The following is a 20159-nucleotide window of genomic DNA, read 5'->3' as shown; positions in this document are numbered from 1 at the left end:
GCACATGTGATAGACTGCCAGTTTCCCCTGACCCCTTCAGTCCACTCTCTTCTTGCTTCTGGTCACCTGGTTGCCCCATAAAGACTACATTTCCCAGCTTCCCTTGTAGCTAGATATAGTCATGTGACTAGGTTCTCACTAATGATAGATGAGAGAGCTAATTTTTGTGTAACTTCTGCCTCCCTTGCCTGAAAGGAAATTGTTTGCCTTAGATTCCCTTTTCTTATCACTTTCCCTCAGACTGGACCCCAGACAGATCGGTGACCCAGCTTCTGTCCCACACATGAAGACAGTATCTTAGAGGATGGCAGAATAATGAGGTAGAAGGAATCTGGGTCCCTGAATGACCCTATGGAGCAGAGATGCCCCATCCACCTAGAATAGTAAGACATTCACATAAGGGAGAGATAAACTTCTATTTAAGTTACTGAATATTTGGATCACTTTGTTATAACGACTCTGCCTATGCTCTAACCTACATATCTCCTCTATAAATTCCCTGATTTATTATTCTGCCTACTACTTCACACCATCTAACACTCCCAATGTTTTCTTCTTTTGTGTATCATGTATTCCTTAAGTAGACTGTGAGTTATTCCAGGGCAGGGGGTTTAGCATCTTTGCTCACTACTGCATCTCCAGCACCTAGTACAGTGCCCAGTTCATAGTTGGTGCTCAATGAATATATTTGGAATGAAATGTTATTGTCCACTGAAAATGAAATCAAAGGCTATGCCATGAAGACAGAGCTTCAGTAAGTTTTGAAAAAGAATCCTAGGGCAAGGTGGGGGGCAGTAAAAGGATGGGAGAGGGGAGGGGAAAATGAGTGAAAACAGTGAGGAATGTCATTCATGGAGGGTTGAGAGAAGCGTGGAGTCCGAGGAGGGGTGGAGTTTTTAATCAGGTCAGAAAAGCCCCTCAGCTCTCCTGTGTTTGGGAGGGAGACTCTGGAGGCTTTGCTTCAGCATGTCTCCCCACTGGTATTGGTTTTGGCATTGACTTCTATATGAAAGAGGAAGAAAGATTAAGTTTTTTCCCATTTAGCAGGAAGTAAGTCATGCTCTCTCCTGCATTCCATCTACCCTTATTCTCGTCCTCTTGAGAAAAATCTACATCCTATATTCAGGATAACTTACCTAGAATCCTTGAGGTGGAAGGTATTCATAGCAATAGCTGTGACGTATTGGTAAAACCATTAGGATGGAACTGAACTGCTTTAGGTTTAATCTGATGCCTCCACTGGCTGGGTGGTCGTGAGTAAATGCATTGAACTCCTTTGTCTTTAGCATCCTCGCCTGTAAAATGAGTGTAACACTGGACACTGAATTGTGTCCCCCCCCCCCCAACCTCCAGTACCTCAGAATGTGACTGTATTTCAAGACAGGGCCTTTAAAGAGGGAATAAAGTTAAAATGGGCTTGTTAGAGTGGTCTCTAATCCGATATAACTGGTGTCCTTATAAAAAAGATTAGGACACACACACACACACACACACACAGAGGGAGACACCAGACACTTGCACACACAGAGGGATGACCATGTGAGCACACAGCAAGATGGTGGCCATCTGCAAGCCAAGGAGAGCAGCCTTAGAAGAAACCAAACCTGCTGATACCTTAATCTCGGACTTTTGGCCTCCAGAGCTGTGAGAAAATAAATCTTTGTGGTTTTATGACACCTAGTGTGTGATATTTTGTTATGACAGCCCTAGAAACTAATACATGAGATAATGTGGAAAGCTAACAAAATGGTGTGCTGTACCTGCCCTCCAAATGCTTGTCTTCTAAAGTTGCATTAATAGAAGCAAATTATTTAAAATACAGGATGTGCCAGTCCTATCGTATGCTGGTCAGAACCCACAGAGTGAATGTGGAATCCCCTTCTGGAAACAAACTCTGATTGCTTGGGGGTGGGTGGCCATTGGGAAACTGGGTCCCATCCAGAGAAAGGCTACAAGGCTGGCGAGGAGTCTAGGCACTGTGACACTGTGCGAAGTAGCTAAGTTTAACCCAAAAAAAGGAAGAGTTAAGGGGACATAAAGCCATCTCCAAATGAGTAAAGCACTGTCTTAAGGAAGAGGCATTCCATTTAGCTGTGTGGGCCCAGATGGGAGAGCCAGAACCAGTGTGTAAAAGTTTCAGGGAGGTAGGTTTCAGTTTAGTACAAAGAGGGCTTTTCTAAGAGAGCTGTGGGCAAACATTACAGGCTTCCTCAAGTATTCCATGAGGCTGCATGACCACTTAGCAGAAATGTCAGAGGTGGGACTCAAGCACAGGTCCTGTGTTTGCACCAGATAAACTTGGATGTTTCTTTCAATCCTGATATTCTCTGTACGACTGGATTGTATTTATCAGCTGGAGAACAGGTCTCAATAGTGCTTAGACATATCTCTTATGATTGTAAAGACATACACATGGTCAACAAATGTTTTTGAGTTTGTTGATTTGACGGCTTATTAGAAAGCTTTAGAAAATTTACTGAGAAAAACAATTACATAAATATTCAAACTCTAGAGGTCAGTCATAGGACCTTGGAAGCGTGGGTACCCAACTAAGATTCTGGAGCCCCAAAGCACAAGCTTTAGCAGAAACGAACTTGTGCTAGTGAAAAATCTTAAACTTATTCTATGCAAAGCTGCCATCTCAGTTTTACAAAGCAAAAATAAATAAAGAGAAAAAATGCTGAGTTAGATTTATCTGCTAAAAGTTAATCTATCCTGAAAGAATTTGTTCAAATTACTCCCAGTAAGAGTCGACACAGTAAAAGCTGTAATTTCCTGACTACCATCAGTATGTGAGATGTGGGGAAAGCCGACGGAAGCAGAGGATGATTTGGTGGTGGCATCCGAAACATGGTTTTCATATCCACAAATTGCTACAGAATAATGGGGTGCCGCTGGTTCTAAAGTGCCGCCTGCCTGCACCACCTCATTAGCTCACACCCCTTAACTACCGTGGCTGGGACGTAGGCCCTCGGAGCCAGGCAGGCCGAGGAAGGCCAGCCTTGCGCAGGGCCAGCGGGCGGCCAGAACCAGTGGGGAGTGAGTTGCACCCTTCTGCGGGCTGGGCTCGGGCACCAAAAGCCACACAGAGACAACACCGACGAGGCAAACTCTCTCCACCGGGGGCTGGGAGGGCAAACACCCTCGACCCCCTTGGGTTCCGATCCACAGCCCCAGAAGCCCCCCACCCCACCGCCGCCCCCTCCTCCGTACTCAACCTTCTGCAGCTGCACCGAGGACCCTCCCTCTCCCCGCAAGGAGAGCGTGCGCCGGGCGGAGGTTCGGAGGGGCCAGCGCATCTCCCAGACAGGCTAAGAGTCCTCCTGCACAAAGCCTGTGGCTCGCAAAAGGGCAAATATCAAGGGAGCGGGAGGAGGGGGAAGAGTGTCATTCGGGCTCTGAGGGGACACGCAGAGCCTTGGTGGGACGTGGTGAGGTGCGGAGAGCTAAACGCAGGAAAGGAAGACTTTGGCAATTGGCCGTCCCCCGCCCCGCCCACGTGAACCCCGTCGGTGGTGAGGGTCTTGGGGTGGGGACCGGCCGCCCTGTGCACTCTTGTCCCACGGGTTGGAGCCGCCACCGCGGCAGCAGCCTAAAGCGGAGCCCTCTCCCGCGCCGTGCCGCGCTCTGGGGGCACCGGAGGACGCGCGGAGGCCGCGGCGGCCACCCGGACGCGCGCGCAGCGCAGGCGGAGACCGCCGTCCTGCACCAGGAAAGGGGCGACCCGGCCCTAGGCCTGTGCCGACAGGTGCAGGCGCGCGGGCTTCCGATTGGTTGCGGCGGCGGCGGGTCCCTTCCCCCTCCCCGCGCTCGCGGGGCCCCTTCCCCAGCCGCGGCGCTGGCTGGGTCTGCGGAGGCGCGTGCCCGCCGCGTGCGTGTCCGGGCTGCGCGCCTCCGCCCCGCCCCCGCCCCCGCCCCCTCCCTCTCTCCGCGCCGCCGCCGCGCGCTCGGGAGCTCAGGTAGCGGGCGCGCGGGTACCTCCTCGGGGGCGCGCGGCCAGACTGTCGTCCTTCCCCCCGCAACTCCCGCACGCGTCCGCTCCCGGAGCCTGGGGAGGGAGAGCGCGGGCGCGGGGAGCTGGAGCCGGGCGCCGCCGCCGCCGCCGCCGCCGCCGCCGCCGCCGAGGCTTCCGTCTCGCTCGCTCGCGCAGCGGCGGCAGCAGAGGTCGCGCACAGATGCGGGTTAGACTGGCGGGGGGAGGAGGCGGAGGAGGGAAGGAAGCTGCATGCATGAGACCCACAGGTAAGACCGAGAGCCCCGGAAGGGGCTTTCTATCCCGGGGAGGCGCTCGCAGGCCGAGGAGGGGGAATTGGTGCCTGGCTCTGCTCCCCGAGGGAGGAATTTTTTGACAGCGCAGAGAAATCTCACTGGGGACTGGGCAGTAGGACCCATCCCGATCCTGGGGAAAACCAGAGAAGTAGCTGGGGGGATCCGGTGCCACCTCGTGAGATTCCTAAGAGTGAAATGTATAGGCCCGGGGAAAAGTGTTTTTTCAGCCCCAAGAGGCTGGAAGGCTTTAGACTTTCCTGTCGTGGTCACAGCCGCTGAATCCGGGGGACCGGCGCGGAGCCAATGTGCGCTAACCCCTGCCCTCCTTCCCCTCCTCCATCCCTCCCGCACGCGCAGCATCCCGCGGCGGCTGTTACTCAGTGTACCCCGCGCTGGGGAGAAGCGGGGGGAGCTCGCCGTGGGAAAGGGGGCGGGGGCCGCGCGGGGGAGGAATGGGGAAGGAGCAGGGGAAGCCGAGGGTCCCGGTCCCAGGGCGGAGGAGGGGGAGCGTGGCCCCCGGCGCCCCGGCAGCCTGGGGTATCGTCGTGTTCGCTCCTGGTTGCAGACTCTTGCAAGCCGGATGCCCTCTGTGGATGAAAGATGTATCATGGAATGAACCCGAGCAATGGAGATGGATTTCTAGAGCAGCAGCAGCCTCAGTCCCCCCAGAGACTCTTGGCCGTGATCCTGTGGTTTCAGCTGGCGCTGTGCTTCGGCCCTGCACAGCTCACGGGCGGTGAGTGACCCCGCCGTGGCGGGGAGGGCCTGGGACGGCAGGGAAGGGGAGCCTGGCCCTTGCCACTCCGCCCCCCCTACACCCCAGACTTCTGGGGTACCCGAGAATCCGAGGAGCCCCTGTGTCCCAGCCTGAGACCACCCTTCCTCAAAACCCCTGGAGTTCCCAGAAAATTCCTCTGTGGAGCCTGTATAGATTCACACGCCCACATTCTGTCTGGAGCTTCCCACCAGCCGCCCATCCTGGCTTCTCTGAAGGAAAGACAATAAGCCTGGCCCACTATTTTCACTTTGGCCAAAAGAGAGAGAGAGAGAGAGAGAGAGAGAAAGAAAGAAAGAAAGTGGTGTATTTGTGGCGAACGTGTGTTTGTGGACCTTTGACCCTGGTCTGTGCCCTCAGCAGGCAGAGGTCGGTTTTCAGCTTCTGGATTTAGGCCAGAGTTGCAAGAACCACCTTTGTGAATGTGAAGGGTCTGGAAATGTGACCAGACTGGCTGCAGGACAGCTTTATTTGAAAGTTAACTTTCTCTTTGGCTTGGGAGGTGGTGTGTTCAGGCATGCCCGTGCATGTTGGCGGTGGGGAGGGCATGCAGAGGTGTTCCTTCAGATGTGTTTCTGGAGAACTGCTTGGCTTCTCCAGGTCTGAGTTACAGGGGGAATAAAGTCGAGTGCTTTTTCTATGAAGTGGAAGTTAGCTGAAATCAAATTCAGAGCCTCAGTCCTCAGGGGCGGCTGATCTCTGACGCATTCGGTTCTGGGGGGGAGGGCTGTCTTTTGGTTGTGGTGGAGGAAGATGGATGGCATTCCTGTCTGGATTTCAGAGCCTGAGGGTCTTTCTGCCACCACTGCCCTTTGCTGTCCATTCCAGACTTCCTGTGAGAGCTTGCTGATGTGGGCATATTAAGAGGACAGAATCATGTTTCTGGAGCTGAAAAACTGTTAATCTACAAATAAATTATAATTGGTGGAAAAGCAGGCATTGATTGATACAAGTAAACCATTTTAGTGTTTTAAAATATTGCCGTTTTAGAGAATTCAAAGGTGAAGATGGAAATAATGGGTGAAAAATTAGTAGAGGTGGGGGAGGGCACTACCAAGTTGGGCTTTAACACAGAGGAATCAATAACCCAGGTGTTGCACTTAGAGGTCTGAGAGATGCCAGGAGTCTAAACGAGCTTCCTGTGATGTGCATATTTATCGGAATTAGTGCGAAAACACTCACTTTGGATGGGGGACCCGGTTTTGGTTTTTCAACAAGCGGTAACTTTTTTGGTGCTCCCTTTTTTTACAGAAATGTCTCTGAGGCAGGTGTCCTCTTCATAGAGGACAAGGTCAAGTGGGATGCCAGGCCAGCACCTGTGTGGCCTGCCAGGGCTCTGGTCACAGCCTCTGTCCGCCCGTGAGCTTTAGCTCCACTTGGAGGGTGAGTGGGACCAGGTGGGCAGGACAGCCTCGAGCAGGGCCTGGTCATCACCTGCCCTCTTCTCTTTTCTTGCCTCCAGTTATAGCTGTCATTTCCTTAAACCAGGTGCACGTGATTCTCCATCCTCTCTGTTCCTTTCTCCAGTGTAGATGGCAGGTTAGTCAGGGTTCATCTGTGTGTGTCTTGACTGTTGTTATTGGAAGTGTGAGGTCTGAGCACAGCCTGGACTTGGTTGGCCCTTGGTTCTGCCATTTGTGTTTACAGAGCATCCCCCCACTCAAGGATCTCAGAGCTCAGTACACAGCACAGCCCCCTCAGCCTCACATTAGTCACCCGTGCGGTTGTACAACACGTCTTTCGCTCCCCTCTTCCGAGAGGCAAAGATATCAACAAAAAGATCCAGGGCCTTAAAGAAGGCGGGACGAGGGTCACCTATCACCTCTCCCTTCTTAGTTCCCACACGCCGCAGAAAGGCTGGCCATCAGCTTTGTGTCATCTGGAACTCCCTCAGGCTGAGTGTGATTTCTGGAAGATGATTTATCATTTCAGAATTCTTCCATGAATAAACAGTTTGGGTGGAAAAGGGTGGTGGAGGTTGCTCTATGGAGTTCACTGTACAGAGATTTCTTTCTTCGGAAAGAAATCCACGTGGAGGCTACAGGATGGTTTCATTAAAGCAAATTCATTTTAATTCTAGACCAGTGCTTCTAAAATTTTAATGTACTTACGAATCACTTGGGATCTTGCAAAACGGCAGATTCTGGTTCAGCTGGTCTGGGGTGAGCCTGAGAGTCTCCGTTCCCAGCAAGCTCACAAGCGATGCAGTTGCTGCTGGTCCCAGGACCACACTTTGATTAGCAATGCTTTTGACGACGAATTCCTTAAAACAAGTTGGTTCTGACTCCAGACTTTCTGCCATCTCTCTCAAATACCCAAATACAAATGGCCTGTAAAGAGGCAGAAGTCTCACCCAAGTGTCTAATCTTTAGGTGACACACAGAACTGAAACTGAGCCCTCAGAGAGTGCTGTCTTTTTTTTTTTTTTCCAACCATGAAAAGGTGCCTCTTTAATAGACACTGTTCTGAAATGTGGATTTTCATTTTTGATTGCTTTCAATGGAAAAGGAACATGACAATAGCAAGATATAATAGTCTCAGCTAAGAGGAAAAAAAAAAAAAGAGCATGTGCCCAATACAAGAGTTACAGAAAAAGCCTGAACTAGAAAGGGAAAAATTGAGAAAATGATCAGATGAAGAAAAGGGGGGAAAAGAACTCTGTCAAAAACGAAATGCTTTCTCCTAGAAAGCCAGAGGTTCCATTCAATTCTTGGAGCCCTAAGGGAGCTTTAATGAGCCTGAGTTGGCCTGAGGTGACTTTTGGATGGCTCTTTCCCGGTTGCCGTTTATATCTTAGGAAAGAGGGCCCACATTTGGGGCCACTAAAACCATATACCGTGAGAGGAGTAACATCAGGTTTATAGGGAGACACAGGGCCTCGCTGTTCCCAGAATCTGCACGCAGCACAGCTTCGGCTGCTTCTCTCTTCTTCCCTCGCAGTATGTGTTCCCTGAGATGGTTTTTGGGTATTTGAGGGCTGCCCGGAGTGGTCCACCCAGGCTCAGAGGAAGAGAGCTAAGAGTTTGCTTTATATTTAGGTCCTTGAAGGCGAACTCATTAGTACAACCTTATAGTATCAGGAACACCGGCCACGCTCTGCTACTTGACAGCTTTGGGGCTTTGGGCATTGGAAGCCTCAGTTTTCTCATCCATAAAATGAGGATGGTGCTGCCTAACTTCCGGGATTGCTGTGAGGGATGGGAGTCATGAACACACTCAGTAAATGTAGACAGTAGTGAGCAGGGAGCTAACCAATCAGGAAGGAGCTAACCTTCCCGGCCTTTGTTTTATTCATTCAGTAAAACCTGTGACAAGCACTGCTGTATAGAATGTTCTTTTTCCCTCGAAGAACCCTTCCTCCCTCTCTATTTTTTGCTCAGTGAACACATTTCTCTTTCAGACCCAACTTAAAATGCCATCATCTCTCTCATATTTCACTTCCCCCTGCACTAGGTATAACTCTTTGTCCTAGTGTCATCTCATCCACTAGAGCATAAGCCCATTGAAGGCAAGAACCTTGACTTTATTTATTTTCATGTCCCAGGCACCCAACACAGCATCTGACACACACAAGATGCTCAGCTAATGCTGACTGACAGCAAGAAAAAACATTCCCAAATTGCTGCCACACCGTTTAGAAAATAATTACCATGGGCGGTTACAAAAGGACTGCAAGAGCGTCATGGCGATTGAGGCCACTTCCACTTGGAGGAGGCCTGGGAGGTTGGAGGAAAACTCGGGAAAGGTTCTAGAGAAGAGGTGGCACTTAGGATGAGATCTGAGGGAGGGAGTGGTTGGAGCACCTCAGGGGAGAGACACCTTGTGCAGAGGTGTGGAGGTGGTGATGTCATTGAACTGTTCAGGGAGACAGAACAGTCTGGATCGTCTAGAACATGGTAGACCCGCAGGGAACCAGGAGGTAAGGAGGAGGAATAGATTGGGACCCAATCGTAAGCCCCGGTGAGGATTCCGACTGTCACACAGCAGGCAGTGGGAACCACTGAAGGGTTTAGAGCAGGAAGGTAATATCATCTGAGCTATGCTCCTTTTCCTTTCTCTGCTTCCAAGTCTCTGACCCAGGGCACTCCCCATTGGGCTGCCCTGTCTGCACATCAGAGGTGTGGCACTAGTACCGCTGGCTTAAGCTCCTGGAGGTCTTGTTTGGGCCATGTGGCCGTAGCATTGAGCTGTGTGCCAGCAGGCAGGAACAAATGCTGTCTGCCCAGCTCACTGATTTGGAGGTGCCAGTCTCTTGGAGTTTGAGAAAGACTTCTTACGTGGTAGAGCGTAAGCTTCTCCTGCAGTGTTATGTCTAAAAGCCACAGTTTCAACCTGTACTTAATTCCATCTGTAAACAAAAGTCCCAGTGCCTCAAATTATAAAGCATGTTTCTTCAACAAAAGGCCACTCTAATATAAACAGCATGGAAACGCTTTTGATTTATCCCCGAGGTGAAATCGGAAAGCTTTGGGAGACAGGAGAAGGATTTCATACCACAAGTAGCGAATCTCTCATCTCAGAGGCCTGAAGTGGCAAGTTGGAGAGAGAGTCGGTGGTTCTTTAATTCCTGAGAGTAACGAAGAGTGTAGGTGAAGATTGCTCTCCAGTAAATATTGATTAGATACGTGAAGAAAAGCACCCATGTGACACTTTTCCTGGTGTCAGAGGCATATTTCAAAAGCTTCCAAAAGGCCACGGAGACTTGCCCTTAGCTGGGAAGCTCTGGTACAGCTTGAGAGCCCTGCGTTCTTTATAGGGGTGATAGATCAAGTTCAGTCTCTGCTGTTAAATAGCTTCATGGCTTTGGGCAAGTTGTGTAACTTCTCCTGAGCTCAATTCCTTCCATATCACTAACATTCTTTAATTCTGTGATTATAGGAATTTGATGGGTTCTGAACACTGTGGGTAAAAAAGCCAGCTCTGTTTTTTCCGTTCATGCATCCATCTTTTGCGAGTGTCTGTTGCATGCCCTGGGGATATGAAGATAAGGGAATGTAGTCCTTGATCCTTAGGAAACTGACAAGTAAGGGCTGGTTTCTTCTGGAAAGTTTGAATGCAGAAGGTTGCATCAAACTGTTTTCTTCATGTACATTTTTAATTCAATTGAAAATTTAGTGTTATTTATTGATACTGAAGAGGAAGGTCATTTTTCCAGACTTCTTTTATGCTTGTCTTATTTTGCAAGCTCATTTGGTGTTTGATAATTGAAACAACCACACTTAGTAACAGTATGTCTAAAGAGGTCATTGGGATCATTGTCTCTGAATTGAGGGAAAGAAAGGGGCAGAAAAATAGGTTTTCTAATTTGTTTATAAACACAGTTGCATTTGGCCAAAACCAACCACAGCACTTAGGACAGATGCATCAGATGTATATTCTCATGGATCAGATACAACAGTTTGTTGATTTATTGGTCCATTCTCACAAGAACAAACTGTCAACTGTTGCTAACCATGGAAGATTGGAAAAAGATGGGACAAGTTTTATTTATTTTATTTTACTTTTGGGGGGGGACAAGTTTTAAATTGGCCAGCACCTGAGTGATTGATAAAAATTTGTCAATTGTTGTAATAATACTAATGGCAAACCTTTAGACAGTGCTTACTCTGTGCCAATGCTCTTCTCCACATTTACATATATTAACTCATTTAATCCTCATGACAGCTCTACGAAGTAGGAAATATTATTGCTCAGGGTCACCCCGATAGTAAGGCATGGTGACCCATATTATCCTTTTAATTGTAAACTTTCTCCATAGGCATGGAAATGCTAATCTCTAAATGCATTTTTTTGCTTTTTGTATTTCAACCCAAATATTTCTCTTTAAGCCACAGTTATCAAATATTTTGGAACTGTGGCCTGCCCCACCTTGGAATAAGAGAACTCTTTTTTTCAATTAAAGTATAGTTGATATACAATGTTACATTAGTTTCAGGTGTATAACATAGTGATTTGATAGTTTTTAAGATTATACTTCATTTAAGTTTATTATAAAATGTTGGCTATATTCCCTGTGCTGTACATTACATCCTTGTATCTTATTTATTTTATTTTATTTTTAAATTATTTATTTATTTATTTTATTATTTATTTTTGGCTGCGTCAGGTCTTAGTTGCGACATGCGGGATCTTTGTTGAGGTATGCGGGATCTTTCCTTGCGGCGCGCGTGCTTCTCTCTAGTTGCGGTGCCCAGGCTCCAGGGCACGTGGGCTCTGTAGTTTGCAGCACACAGGCTCTCTAGTTGAGACACACGAGCTCAGTAGTTGTGGTGCAAGGGTCTAGTTGCCCCGAGGCGTGTGGGATCATAGTTCCCTGACCAGGGACACAGGGTCAAACCTGTGTCCCCTGCCTTGTAAGGGGGATTCTTTACCACTGGACCACCAGGGAAGTCCCTCTTATTTATTTTATACACAGTAGTTTGTACCTCTTAATCCTCTTCCCCTATTGTGCCCCTCCCCTCACTGGTAACCACTTGTTTGTTCTCTGTATCTGTGTCTGTTTCTGTTTTGTTATACTCATTTGTTTTATTTTTTAAATTCCACATATAAGTGAAAACATGCAGTGTTTGTCCCTCTCTGTCTGACTTACTTCACTAAGCACAATATCCTCTAGGCTTATCCATGTTGTTCCAAATGGCAAAATTTCATTCTTTTTTATGGCTGAGTAATAGTCCATTGTATATGTGTACCTCATCTTCTTTATCCATTCATCTGTTGACGGACATTAAGGTTGCTTCCATATCTTGGCTATTGTAAATAATGCTGCTATAAACATGGGGGCGCATATATCTTTTCAAATTAGTGTTTTCATTTTCTTTGGATATATGCCCAGGAGTGGAATAGCTGGATCATATGGTAGTTCTATTTTTAATTTTTTGAGGAACCTCTGTGCTGTTTCCCATGGTGGCTACACCAGTTTACATTCCCACCAACAGTGTGCAAGGGTTCCCTTTTCTCTACATCTTCACCAACACTTATTATTTGTTGTCTTTTTAAAAAAAATGTTTATCGGATTATAGTTGATTAAAAATGTTGTATTAGTTTCTGCTGTACAGCAAAGTGAATCAGTTATGCATATACACATATCCACTCTTTTTTAGATTCTTTTCCCATGTAGGTCATTACAGAGTACTGAGAAGAGTTCTCTGTGCTACACTATTAATATATTAATATTTGTTATCTTTGTTATTTATTTATTTATTTATTTATTTATGGCTGTGTTGGGTCTTCGTTTTTGTGCATGGGCTTTCTCTAGTTGCGGCGAGCAGGGGCCACTCCTCATCGCGGTGCGCGGGCCTCTCACTGTCGCGGCCTCTCTTGTTGCGGAGCACAGGCTCCAGACGCACAGGCTCAGTAATTGTGGCTCACGGGCCTAGTTGCTCTGCAGCATGTGGGATCTTCCCAGACCAGGGCTCGAACCCGTGTCCCCTGCATTAGCAGGCGGATTCTCAACCACTGCGCCACCGGGGAAGCCCCAATATTTGTTATCTTTTTGACGATAGCCATTCTGACAGGTGTACGGTGATTTTTCATTGTGGTTTTGATTTGCATTTCCAGGGGCACTCTTTTGTGTTGTGACTCAAAAGCAGAAAATATATAAGCAAATCAACAACAGCAACAGAATCTCTCAACTCGAGAAAAAGTGAGGGCCACAGTGCCTAAATCTTGAGCTCCAAATGGAGAAAGGGAAGGGGCTAGAAACTCATGAACCTATCAGGATGTGTTTTATTTCAATTCCAGTCTCTTTGTGACTGTCTGAGGAAGGGGGTCAGAATGAATGAGATATGCTCTGAGTCTTACCTGCCCTGAGGAGCAAAGGGTGTGAGAACAAATGGCTGGTCTCTGGGGCCTTCCGTTAGTGACTGTCAGGCCATCACCATCCCCTCCTGTTTATTGTCCCCAATGAGATAGCCTTAGCGACTGTCAGGCCATCACCATCCCCTCCTGTTTATCGTTCCCAATGAGATAACCTTCCCTGGAGGGGTCCTTTTCCATGCCATGTTGTCAAGCACTAATAATAACTTTAGCTAATATGTGCTTAGAGTGTTATGGTTTGCAAGGTGTTTTTACATGTATCACTACCTTTAATTTTCTTAACAACCCAGTGAAATGAAGAGACTTTGCTTTTTTTCTCTCTCTCTCTTTTTTTTTTTTTTTTAATTTGAAGAAACATTCTCTGGGAGGTTGATCTCCTAAGGTCCCACAGATAGACAAAGATGGATAAGCAGCCAGGCCTATGGGTCGAGACTCTTTTTTCTTTGTTGTTCGGGGCCAGCCTTTAAACCTGTCTTTTCATTTATACGATGTAGATGATAATCTAATTAGTACATATCAAAAGATAAAAAGAAAAATTATAGCTGAGGATCATGAAGATGATGAAAAGTTCCTTCAACAGCTTTGAAGTAAGAATAAGGTTTGGTATTTGATGAGATCTGAGCTCTGTTTACTGTCCAGGAAGATGTTTATGTTTGATGGTATGAGCTGAAGACACTAAGTTTTAAGGAAGAATTTGGCCCAGTATTTCTTCTTTAAGAAAAAGATTGCTCTACTATTCTAAGACAGAAGAAATTATCCACTCAGGAAGAAAAACAAATAGAAATAATTAAGTGAGTTGCTCACAAACTGGAATTGAAAGTGCATTGTAAAATAGCTTCTTAATTGAGAGTATTGTAATTGCTTTATTAATCTGAAACAAGGTAAACTGGGAACATCGGAGAAGTAAAACAAAATAATTCTTGACATTGTCTGGCGATTCCAGTAAACTTGGGAGCACTGTGGTGGGGGAGCCTGCATTAATTCACCGTGGGGTAAAGCCACAGGCAGACCCAGGAGGGCAGAGGGCTATGGGTGTACACAAGTGTGAACACGTCCAGTGAATGCCTGGTCTCCAGAAATGGATTTTTATCCTTAGAGGTGAGAGGACTTGCAGAGCCCAGTAAGATTGGTTAATAATCATTTCATCATTATCCCAATAAACTGACCTTTTCAAGAGAGAGGATGAGTAAGGTTTTCTGGAAATGACAGTTCGACCTGGTTATCTCCTGTTTCTGTTTGAAACTGGTGACTTTTATGTCCTGGAATTACCAGTGAGGGAGCAGAGCCGAACAAGGAAGGTCACTCGTGTTCAAGACGCCTTTTTTCTCCGAGTAACAAAATACAAAAAAGACCTTATTTCTTTGGTTTGATTGCATTTATAAAAGGTATATGTGATTGAATTGGGTGAAGCAGCAAGAGAGAGGTTCTTTTAAGAAAGAAAGAAAATCCATTCTTATCGTGGATTCTTTAAAACCTGGATGTTGTACAACACTGTGGCTCATCTAGCTGGTTTCCAAATTCAGAGTCTCTGTATGTAGAAGAATCCTTTAACACTTAAAGTCAGAAGATTCTGATTCTCTCCAGGCAGAAATAACAGGATCTACTTGTTTTGTAGAAACTTGATAGGTTTAGAGGCTTAATCCTGGGAGAGGCTCTCAATTATTCTATTACACTGCCTCTGTTAACTAACTCTGAGTCTCAATGTCAGAATCTAACCCAAGGATGCATTTTCAGGGTACTTTGGAGTACTTTGGAGTCAGTTTTCCTTGCTATTGTCACCATCTGGCTAAGTGATGGTAACCTATTTGCTGCCTCAGTTTCATTATTTGTGAAATACTTGGACCATCTGGCTCCCATGATTGTTGTGAGAATCAAATGCATGACTAGGGGGAAGAATCATAACTATCTGAGGTGTCAACGTCATCACTAACAAACTGATGATGAATAATGAATGTTTGCTACATTCACCATGCTGGGGTTAGCCTACCAAGAGCTTCATTTGTTTTGAAGGAATATAGTGTAACAAATACATAATAACACCCGATGGCACAGGCTGAGACAGGTGTGTGGTATTGAAATCACTAAGAGGTCACCGGGCCTTGGCCCCGGTATAGAACTCACTGTCATAATTCCTATAGCAGGTCCTATAGTGGAGATGTATCTTGGAGACTCTGGGGAAGGAGGAGGAGCAGGGGGGAGGCTTACCAAAGAAGAGGACACTTGAGCTAAGTCTTGAACAATAAAATAATTTTCCAGTCAGAGAAAGTGTTGGTTGAGAGGTGCTTTCTTTTTTTCCCTCCAGGAGAGAGCATACAGATACTAAGATTGAAAAGAATATGTACCAAAGACAAGGACTAGCCCAGGGCAGCCTTAGTAAAGCGCAGATAGATTGAGAAGACACAAGGGAGGGGGCCGGACAGGCAGGTTGGAGCTACATGCCCAGCTAATTACGACGTGTAGGAATTTGAACACTGGGGTCAACTGGTGACCTACAGAATATGTCTTCGGGGACATGACGTGATTGGATCTTTGCTTTAGGGAAGAATTTTTTAGCAATGTGAAGATGGAGGAGAGATAGAGAGACCTTTGCTCATGAAGGGTTTGCTGTGACTTGGTGGAGGATCCAGTGAGGAGCAAAACAGCTCTGACCTCAGGGAACTTGTATTCCAGCAGGGGCCAGTTAGAAGAATCTTGCGTTGGCCCAGGAGGGACATGATGAGGGCTTTAACTACAGAGGAATAAATGCATGTAACATAGATGAAGAAGGAGGAGGAACTGGGGCCAGACAGCTGGCTGGATGTGGGGACGGAGGAAGAGCCGTTAGCAGAGCCCCAGCAGCAGTCATTTGGAGGGAAGCTAATGAGTTCAGTTTGGACTAGGAGACTTGCATTGCCTGCAGGACACCCATTTGGGCACCATCCGTCCATCAGGCAGTTGAAAACTCGGTTAGGTGCTCAGGAGAGGGATTAGAGCTGGAGACTCAGATTTATGCATCAGAATCCCCTGGTGGTCCAGTGGTTAGGACTCCACGCTTCCATTGCAGGGGCCACGGGTTGGATCCCTGGTCGGAGAACTAAGATCCCATATGCTGCGTGGTGTGGCCAAAAAAAAAGTGGCAGGAGCTGCAGGAGGGGCATGACTTTGCCAGGAGGAGAGTGTAGAAGAGGGTTTGAGGAGGAAGCCCAGGAAACATCCACATTCAAATGTCAGGAGAAGCCAATAAGGAGGGTGAGGAGTTGTGCTGCTAATCAGTATTGGTGGTGATAATAACAAAACAGTGACAACGACAGTAGAACTTGATTCTGACTGTTGATGTCCCATTCTGTTTGGGGGCAGGAGGTTTAATCTTATGTTATTATCAGGATGATGTTTAAGTACTTTGAATTCGGGATGCCTACACCCACCGGACAGAAAGGAAAGCAGGGCAGGAGGGAGGAAGGCTCTGTTTGGGAGGATGGAGGGTCTGCACAGAGATGTTTGATGCTTGACTGCAGAAGCGTCGCAGTCTTTTCCAGCCTTCACGGGGAGGACGGAGCTAACGCGAGAACCAGAGCTGGACACGGTCACTAGGTGGTGTTTGTGTGTTCCCCCTCCTGGGGATGTTGAGCAGAGGGGATGGTGTGTGTGAGTGCGGTGAGGGTTGCCTGGGGGACCTCCTCCCCGCAGTTGCCCCTTCCTCCGAACTCCTGGGGGGCTGGGATATTTTACGAGCTCCGTGCTTCAGCTGCACATCCTTCTTACACAAATCCTTTGGCAGCCCTGTTCTCTGGTTCTTCAAAGATTCAGTCCTCTCAGGCTGTCAGTTAATCTTCAAAAGGTGCGATTGTCAGAGAGAGAGCCCTCTGTCACCCCCACCCCCTGTGACCAGCTCTGTCACCTCTGAAGCAAGTCACTTAACCTCTCCATGCTTTGGTTTCTTCATCTGTAAATCAGGGGCAACAAGGCTCGGTCCTTTACACTCCGCAGGGGGCCGGATGTGCAGGTATGGAAGAGGCAGGGGCAGAAGACAAGGGGTTTTATAAATACAAGACAGAGTTAGGATTGCCGGTCTGGAAGGAGACTTCTCCTCTGCGCCTAGGGCCATTTTTGCCTTTTGCTTTCCTAAATCCAAAAGGAAGATGCCCTGCACAGCACGGAAACACCTCCCCACGTGCGGGTCCTGACCCCCTGAAAGCTCATTTTATGCAGACACGATGTCAAGGCAGCTGGAGGAGCTCTTTTGCTGCAAAGGGGAATGTGCCAATCTGTGCTCCAGCCCTGCTGCCGGCGCCTTCAGTGAATGGTCGCGTCTGGAGATTGAGAAGGTCCTTGTACCGCGGAGAGGAACTTCTCAATAGCTGTTGGCCCAAGCCCAGTCAGCCCCTTTTGTGTGCTCACAGATGCCCCAGGAAAAAGCAATTCAACATGTGAGGCAGGCAGGGGATGGATTAAAGGTGCTTCAGAGGTCCAGGAGCGAGGCGGGGGCTCCGCGTGTCCCTCTCCGCCTCCTCCTCCTCCTGAGTCGTATTTCTCTGCCGGAAGCATCCCGGCACGCTGGGCCAGCAGCTCCGGGCTCAGGTAGGACAGTAGCATGAATTGGGAGCCGCGTCTGGATCCAGAGACTCACTAAGTGCTTGGTCTACGTGGAACTCCAGCTGCATACTGGCTCTAATCCTCCAGACTCTCTTTATAGCTTTGCGGATGGGATGCTGCTTTTGGGTGTCTGTGGGCTGGAGACCTTGGGACTCCTAGTCCTTAGCGGGAATGCCTGGAAATCCCGTTTGCGATCCATCCTCAGAGCCCTTCAGGAAAAGCCTGTTAGCCGCCAAGGGCGCCTTGCTGCAGCAGCCTCTCGGGTCCCCAGCTGTCCTCAACCCTGGAATGCCGGGTCTCATTTTGGGGAAGGAGCCCTTTAAAGGACAGCCCAATCAGTGGGCTTTGAATTAATAGAAGAGGGTCCTGCATGGTTTAATGAGGTAGCAGGGCATTTATCGCCTGAGAGCGGCTTTGCTGAAAATCTGCCTTGTAGTTTTCATTTACATGGTAATGAGCCCAGAGCTTTTGCCCTTTGTCACCTCCAGATGAAGGAAGACCCAGTTCTTTGGGGACTCCCCAAACACAGAGGATCTAAAACTGGGAGTGAACCTGCCCTGTCTCTGTGAGGATCGCCTTTGCGCCCTGGGCAGAGAACCGCAGCCACACTCAAGGGCGGATTCCTGAGAGTCTGTTGTTGCTGCTACTGTTCACATTGTTCTCTGTCGGTTTCCTCCAGCCGTGTGGCTACCAGAGGCTCTAATCAAAAGCAGAGCCGGGGACTGGTCTCTACCTCCACTTTGTGGCATCTCACCTCCCATGGGCCTTGGTCTTCTAATACTTGGCATTTTCTCTAGTCCCTGCTGTGTCGATGTTGTTGCTAAACTGGGTCATGTTCTCAGTGATGGAGCATCAGCTAACTTCCACGGAAATGCAAGAGGCTGCAGCAAGCCCGTTTCTCCTGGACCTTCCATTTACGTGCAAACTCTATTTTTTCAGTATCGTTCCTGGATGAAGGTACACATGTAAAGTTGCTCTCATCAAGTTGAAGAGCCAGATGACCACATATTCGTTAAAAGTTCCAGAAGAAAGATGATGCACTAAAGATGGCCCATGGACCTGGAAAAACAAGGGTGGGACAAAATTCAAATTGGATCTGCTGAACCCGTTCGTTTGCTCTGCCCTAAGTGAGGGTTAGGGTTAGGGTTCCTTGCCCCCCAGCTGGCCTTTACCCGGGCCTGGAACATTACCCGCCATCCTCTTTCTGCCTTCACTGAGCCTTCCCGTCCCCGAGGAGACAGCTTACATCTCCCTTCCACACCTTCTGAGACTCTTGGATGATCTCTGGCTTCCTTAGCTCTGCAAATCTTCTCTGTTGTCAGAAGTCTCACAGCACTGGAATCGTAGACTGTTGAGCTGGGGAGGACCATGGAGATGGTTGGTCCAGGGGGTTTGCACAGAGCCCCTTGGCTCCACCTACAGGGTTTGCCTGGACAGAGTGGGCACTGAGTGGGGACCAGGCTGAGCAAGCCACCCCAGGGCCCCCACCTGCTTCCACCTGGGTGTGTACCTGCTTTACATGGCTGCGCCTCCTCTTATTCTGTCATCAACCTATGAAAACACTGCACCCTGTCCAGCCCCACTTTCTAAGGAGGAGGGAAAAGAAGGTCTCTGTCACCTATGTGGCACTTTTAGTCACTAAGGACAAGGGGTCTGGAGACAGATCCCTGGGATTGAATCCCAGCTCTACTCCTTGGCTGCTTTATATGTGAGGCAAACTACTTAATCTGTCTCTGCCTCAGTCTCCTCCTCTGTGAAATGGGGATAATAAAACCCATGTCATAGAACTGTTGTGAGGAATAGATAGGTTAATATATGGAAAGCATGGAGACCAGTGCCTGGCTCATAATGAGATTTCATTAAGTGTTGACTGCTACTCTTCTCATTATCCTCATCATTATTATTTGTTTTGTTTTTACTTATAAAAGCTCCTGAAAGCTAGGGTCCATAGCTGATTAATCTTTTTTTACCTGACCATGTTCTGCGGGTTCTAGATACTCAGTAAACACGAGGCTACTGACTAATGAAGGTACCAAGGACCCAGAGAATATTTCCTAACTCAGACCTCACAGCTAGATTACAGGTTCTTTCAGGGCAGGCACCAGGCTTTCCCCTTGGTGATCTCGCAAAGCACCGCTGACGTAGCTAGTGGTCCCTTACTGGTGGCTTGGTCAACGGGTTAAAGGACTCTGCAGCCAGGACCTGCTCCCATATGAATAAAAGATGTTGTTGAGTTGAGCATTTTATTATTTCTAAACTGTCTCTTCCCTCTTGCATCTGACATCTGGGCAGGTGGCCCCAACAGCTGCAAGTAATTGGCAGGAAGGACACTGAGAGGGTTGACGTCTGGCTTTGCCTTGAACTGAATTATGCCCCTAAATTCATATCTTGAACCCTTAAACCCCAACATGATTATATTTGGACATAGGGCCTATAAGGAGGTTAAATTAAACCTATTAAGGTTAAATGAAGTCAGAAGGATGGGGCCCTAATCCAATAGGACTGGTGTCCTTATAAGAGACACCAGAGTGCTCCCTCTCCTTCCCCTCTCTGTGTCCCTGCACACAAACCAAGGAAGGGCCATGTGAGGACACAGCTAGAAGGCAGCCACGTTGCCTCTCCCTCAGTGAGTGACAGCACCTGGAGGGTCTGAGGTTTTTACCTACTCTGACCTGAGGGGGTTTAAACATAGCTCTGAGATTCTGAGGGTGAGAAAGGGAGGAGGTCT

The 20159-nt window shown here is 48.0% G+C and overlaps 1 protein-coding gene and 1 long non-coding RNA gene across 6 annotated transcripts in view; one reads left to right on the top strand and one right to left on the bottom strand.

The window, feature by feature from the left end:
* Window positions 1-3169, bottom strand: part of LOC309627843 — a 30937-nt gene extending 27768 nt beyond the window's left edge. The window contains exon 1 of the long non-coding RNA XR_014243987.1: window positions 1137-3169. This is a non-coding gene — a long non-coding RNA (uncharacterized lncRNA). The remainder of the gene's footprint in view (window positions 1-1136) is intronic.
* Window positions 3170-3342: 173 nt separating this feature from the next.
* Window positions 3343-20159, top strand: part of SUSD4 (sushi domain containing 4) — a 138540-nt gene continuing 121723 nt past the window's right edge. For 3 of the 5 annotated variants that reach the window (XM_082389955.1, XM_082389956.1, XM_082389952.1), the window contains exons 1-2: window positions 3966-4242; window positions 4835-5005. In XM_082389955.1, coding sequence (XP_082246081.1) covers window positions 4870-5005 — 136 coding nt within the window. In that variant the 5' untranslated portion in view covers window positions 3966-4242; window positions 4835-4869. The other 2 variants (XM_082389953.1, XM_082389954.1) reach the window with 2 other exon arrangements.

This window comes from Balaenoptera borealis (genome assembly GCF_965194805.1).
Source record: "Balaenoptera borealis genome assembly, chromosome: 1".
NCBI classification, from domain to species: domain Eukaryota; kingdom Metazoa; phylum Chordata; class Mammalia; order Artiodactyla; family Balaenopteridae; genus Balaenoptera; species Balaenoptera borealis.
Note: the sequence above shows the minus strand (reverse complement) of the source record. Positions and strands in the feature narration are given on the sequence as shown.